Source organism: Manacus candei, unplaced genomic scaffold, assembly GCF_025592945.1.
Source record: "Manacus candei isolate 608988 ecotype Guabito, Panama unplaced genomic scaffold, ASM2559294v1 h1tg000061l, whole genome shotgun sequence".
Classification (NCBI taxonomy): Eukaryota; Metazoa; Chordata; class Aves; order Passeriformes; family Pipridae; genus Manacus; species Manacus candei.
In genome coordinates, this window is record NW_026138109.1 from 8,289,001 (window position 1) to 8,295,000 (window position 6,000).

At 37.5% G+C, this 6,000-nt stretch overlaps 1 protein-coding gene across 3 annotated transcripts in view; it reads left to right on the plus strand.

Annotated features, from left to right (window-relative positions):
* Positions 1–6,000, plus strand: part of KIAA1328 (KIAA1328 ortholog) — a 172,251-nt gene that overhangs the window by 9,850 nt on the left and 156,401 nt on the right. For all 3 annotated transcript variants that reach the window (XM_051804490.1, XM_051804491.1, XM_051804492.1), the window contains one exon: positions 323–417. In XM_051804490.1, the coding sequence (XP_051660450.1) occupies positions 323–417 (95 nt within the window). The remainder of the gene's footprint in view (positions 1–322; positions 418–6,000) is intronic.

A 6,000-nucleotide genomic window follows, 5' to 3' on the forward strand; every position in this document is an offset into this window, starting at 1 on the left:
TTTCCAAGTCATGAGAACCTACTTCCCTTTATCTACTGTGAATCAATGAATAGTGCACGTCTTAAAACTTTACCCAGCGTGTTTAGTATAGAAGCTAGCAGCTTGCGTTTGAATTAAAAGACTCTTAAAGTAATTCTCCACAATTTGGTAATTTGTTTTGCTGAAGTGTACTTACGTTTTTAAAAAATACGAATTTTATTTCCAGTTGGAATTGATCTGCCTTCAGCTTGTAATTATTAGGTCTTGAAATGCTTTTAATATCTTATGAAATATTTGTTTTCTTTTAAACGGTACTTTCTAAAATGTTACTTTAAATTTTCAGGTCACTAATGAAGGAGGAATGAAGAGTGCTTCTTTAAAGGATTTGTGTCCTGAGGACAAGAGACGCATTGCAAACTTAATTAAAGAACTTGCCAGGTAAGAAGAAGCATCACCTGAAAATGCATTATGTTTAAAAGGAGTCATTCCTCTAATTAACATCAAGCAATGTAAAACTGCATTATGATACTGAATATTTGCATAAGGTAATTTTTCTTGCTGCAAGAGATATGAACAATGAAGCAGGCTGATTGGTTTTTCCTTACTTTGTGACCCCTGAATGTATATTTAAAACAAAAGCCAAAGTTTAGTGACCAGCAGTAGTTCATCCATATAAACCTAATCACAAGTCTAGGATTTTGTTTGTTGCATGTATCACGTGCTTTAAATGAAAACATGCTGCTTTTGGAAATGACAAACTTTGTTACTGTGAAGCTTTGTAGTGCTTGATATTTTTGGCAGGGAGTAAGCTTTTGCAGGGGAAGCCATGTTAAAGGTGGATTGCTGGTCTTAGTAGCTGAAACATGTTGATCAATATTTTCCTGTGTAACTTTTACTTATCTAGCCAAACTTTTGCTTTGATTAATTTCTTCAGGTGCTACATATTCTTTGAAAGGAGGGGCTCAAGTAGTGCAAATTTCTCAGCTTTAGCAAAAGCCTTTTTCGGTTTCGGTTTCGTTCTAGTGCTGGTTACATTCACAAAGGTAAAAGATGGGTTGAATTTGAGTGAGGACATTTTAGTCCTCCTCTCTGTCCCTAACAACTCGGAATATCTGGAAATCCACTTCTTACATGGTGGCTGTAAGAATGAGGAGGAGCACGTGGGCCTTTGTCAGTCTTTGGCACGACATCAGGGGGCGAAGTATCGTGAGATGCCCTCAGGTCCTTTGGGCTAAAAGTTAGTGTCCACATGTAGAATTTTTGAAGGCAAATTTTTTTTTTAACAGAATACAGGTTCTCTGATATTAATGAAATACTTTTTGCTATAGATTTCACATGCCTGTGCAGTAATTGGCAAGCATTACTGTCCCTTTTCTTTTTATATAGGAAAATTTGGACAGAGAAATTAAGTTACTTGCTCAAGGTCATGCAATAACTCTCTGGTGCAGCTAGGAATATTTTCTCTCCGATTATTCTCATCTAGTGGACCATTTTACCTGCTAATGATTTGTACTAATATAGGATTTCTTGCCATACAGTATTTCAGTAATTTCTGAAGTTCTTCATGCTTGCAACTCTATTTTATCATATCTTGTGTTAGAAAATGTATAGTTAAGACTGTCATAAAGAGTAGATTGCTGAGAAGCCTGGTTCCAAATTGTCAGATGTTGGAGCTATTTGGACACTGTTGCCACTGTTGATATATAGAGTTATATTCTAATATTAAAAAAAGCCTTTTATTACATTGTTCTTCATAATACAGTGCTCTCTAGTGAATAGTAGTACACTAATTCATTTGAGCATGGGATTCTTCTTAAATCTCAGATGCTGTGATTTTTCCCTTAGGACAGCTTGATATTTCTGCCTGACATTTCTTTGAAGAAAAATAGAAGGTGCAGCAACATTAATTTTGAGAAGTAAAATTAGTGGAACACTATTATTTTATACTTAGTTCTCTTTTATTTTTAAACCTAATCATATTTTTATTGGATGTAATTAAAAGTCCTTTGCAGAGTAATAGGGAAGTTGAACTTTAATTCAGCTCACCTCGTCACTTTTTTAAAACTCTCCATAATTTTCATCCTTAGTTGTACCATGATGGAGTGCTCTTACATGCATTAGAACATTCTCTGCTATTTCAGAGAAGAAAAAGGACCAGCAGAAAGCCAAAAGTTTTCCAGGAAGACTGACCTGCAGTAAATACTTGGAATAATAAAGGTCTCACTTGACCAGTGCTATACCTCACTGTTCCTTATTTTGCTACAATTTATGAATGAAAAAGATGGTAGTTGAGACTAATTTGTGCAGGTTTGACGCAGGAAGGTGGACAGAAATAGATTGGTCAGTAAGTGGCTGCATGAAGGCTGTTGTAAAGTGGTAAAATTCTGTCTGTGTGGAAACCAGTTGCAAAATACGATGAACTCTTGGGGCTCGAATTTCAACCAGGTCTTGCTTGAGCAGTTCAGGCTAGTGGCCTTTTCCTGACTTCTGTGACTGCTCAAGGAGAGCTCATGTACTTCTCTTTCTCTTCCCAATTTTTACTTTTCTTCCTCCAACTCTTACTCCCATTGCACTTTTGAACACTGGGGAGGCGTGTGCCACTGCATTCACTGAAGTGTCACACTTTGTGTTGGTATGAGTAAATTCTAATGCCAGATGCATTAATATATCCTTTTCTTTGAAAAAAAAGTCAGTTACTTGGCTGTAATGCTCTGCTGCTGGGGATTCCAGTGTCTGACATCACGTTAGCTGTTAGGGACTTTATGAAATTGGATTTTGAGACAGGGTCAAAGGAAACGACTCAGCTGTATCCTTTCTAATCCTCCTTTCTAGGCTGAATAATCATAGTTTTTGATCTGTGCTGCCACCTGTAAATCTAGCAATTACCTCGCCTTTCTTTGAATGTATGCAGTCTGTCTTCCCTTTTAAGGTGAAATGAGAGAGACAAACTGCTTCCAAAGTTTAAAATACTCAAATGTTGCAAATTTGAACTTTTTTATTTATTGTGTCAGCAGATTCTTTTCAAACTCTGTTTACAGAGGAACTTCTGAGTAGAATGAGTCATGCCCATGAATGCCAAAATGCTTTGTGAATAAATTCTTGAGTGTGATCAGCCTTTATTTTCAAAAGCAACCAGCATGGCACCTTCGTGTTTTCAGTAAGGTGCTGCTGTCATGGTGGTGAAGGTGGCACAGTAAGAACAAATTTTTATCTCTGCCTATAAGCCAAGTCCTTTTAAAAAGGAGGAAGGAAGACTCTCTCTGAGCTTTTATTACAGCAGGCTACTCCTGAAGCAGTCATCAGCTTATGTAATGAAATGAGCACTGACGTGGTGAAGACACTGAAAGTTCCCCACACTCGTTCTCTGTGCCAGTGTCAGGACACATCAGCCTCTCTGAGAAGGAGCAGTGCAGGGTCTGCTGGGACGTGACCAGTTGACTGCTGAACATTAAGGATTTGCTAAACACCACACTGAGAATGATTATGAAGTGTTCTAGAGTGAAATACTTCAAGTGTTATGCAGATTTTGAGAACTCTCTCTGTCGTGGCCTTTGGCTGAATGGAGAGGATCTCAAATTTCTTTGCAGAGAGAGTGAATGTGTGTGTGCTTGCAAGCATTCCCTTCACTCCTAGCTGATACAGGCCACACCTGTAGCCATACTTCTGTGACTTTGGGGCTCCTAGTATGGCAGGTGTATCAAATGCTTCTTCCCTGCCTGCACAGTTCACCTACCTGTACAGCTCACATATGCAATTTGCTTTAGAGTGAGCAGAGGCCTTGACTAAGTGACAGAGAATGGCTCGTGAAAGTTTAATTTTTGTTTTTAGTGGTGAAAATTGGTAACTAGCTACTTTATATTCTTTCTTTCTTCAGATAAGATAAACATGGAGAAAGCTGGCTCCCTGTTGTCTTTGCAAATAAATCTTCTGAAGCAATTTAGGTAGAAAGGAATCGTAATGCCCTTACTCACCCGTGGGAGGGAGTGATTGCCCTTTCCAAATGAGATACAAGACAGTTCTTGCTATCCTGTTAGTGTCTTTCTGGCTGAGATCACTGGCATACCCAGAATGACTTGCAACTGGCAGCTACCAAACAGCCTTCAGACATGCATTTGACCCTTACTGAGAAGATGCTTCCTCCTTCCCAAGACCTTGGATTCCTAAACCCTTTGTAGGATGCTAGCAGTCTGGGATGCCAGACTTTTCTACTGCCATTGCTTTTATCTGGACTTTTTATCCTGATAAGATGAAATCGACCAACTAAAATTGAAATTTTCCAACAAAAGGTGAAAATGGGAATCAAAACAGAAGGTTAATTTGGTTACAGAACTGGAAACCATTACAAAGGAGGACAGTAAAACTATTGTAGCATATATCCGCTATTTAAGTGTTTTTCTTCCAGAATCTTTGAAGGACAACTTGCCTGTGGAAACCCATATTACAAATCTTCAGTGTTTGGCCTCTTGGGTTGCCTTCTCTCCTGGGTTCCACTACTTCATATTTAACCAAATTGTTACCTGGCTTTAACCTCAAGATCTTTTCTCTTTTCTTTTTTTTTTTTTTTTGTATGCTACTTTAGGAGCAATATTGTGCTTCAGTTCTCTTAATTGGTCAGGCAGTGAGACTGCAAATGAGATATCCCTAAGCTTGTCTGGCAAATGGCTTTGTGCTGATAGGAAAAGCATGCCCAGGATTATTGTATCACCAATCACACTTACCTTTTGTGCTTAAAAAGTCATTTGTAGCTATAAATTCATGCTGTGAGATCTAGTTTTGTATTTTGCAAGATGCATATCATAAAATTTATCCATTGTGCAGCAATTTCAATTAGGTTTTGGGACCGTATTTTTTTTGTTATTTTTTTTTTTAATTTGTACAAACTGCCCATGATACTGAAGTAAAATGTATCAGATTTGTGAACATTGTTCTTGGACAAAAAATACTGCCATTTTCTCTTCCTGGAGTGCTTATATTAAAAGTCACTTTATTGCTCAGTTGTGCCAGATGCAAAATCAACTCTGGCATGGAAAGCTCTGTTTTTGCCTTTCTAGAGTATGTCTTTCAGTCGGGATAGCTGGTTTCATTCCATGATATCCATGTGTGCTGGACTTTGCATGATGCCCTTATCTTGGTCCTTGCTTGATTTTTGACTCCTGTGATGGACTTGCCTGTTTCAGATGCCACTTTTTGCTTGAAATTTAAAAACTTGTAGTTTTCAAAAATGGTCACCAAAATGTTTTCATCTTTGCTAGCTAGTTGGCAGACAAATACCAGGTTACTGTTTCCTAAAATTTAAGTGTTCCCAAAGAGCATAGGACTGATCAGTGAAGTTTCCAGTGTTTGTATCTCTGCTTTTTGTTTGTTTTGTTTGTTTGTCTTCTGTCTTAATTTGCTGAGCCACAGTTCTTAATGCATTTCATATTTCTCTTGGTAAAAGCTCTTTTTTTTTTTTTTTGAACATTTTTAAAACTCTTCATTTTTAAAGATTGTAAGTGCCTTCAGTCAGGAAGAGTTCTTTTGAGTTCTGTCCCTAGTGTAGTGTTGATGTGAGTATTATCACGGCTCTTTCTTGTGCGTGTCAGTTTTTCATTAAACAAATAAAACTTGAAGTGCTGTTGACTTGTGCAGTGCTTCAGAAATTCCACCTGGAGAGCATCAATCCTGCTTACTCAGTGGAATGAGTCAGTGTCACCAGTAAACTTGTTGATCAATTCCTTCTTTAGATCAGACAGAAACACTGGTATCAGCAGTGGACTTGGTAGCACACCACAGTAATTGGAACTGGTGAACTAGGAATTAATTTTAACCCTCAGGCTGATGCCCTAGGAGGGTTTTTTGTCAATATATCTGTGTTATGAGTTTTTCTTTTTCTACAGAGGCTCCTGTAAAATGAAATTAAAATATTGATTTAAGTGCATCTAGAATTACATAAGCTTTGCATTTTACTATGAATTTATTATATTGAATTCATATAAGCTGTCAAATTTAAAACAAATCTTGAAACAAGATGGTGCATATCCT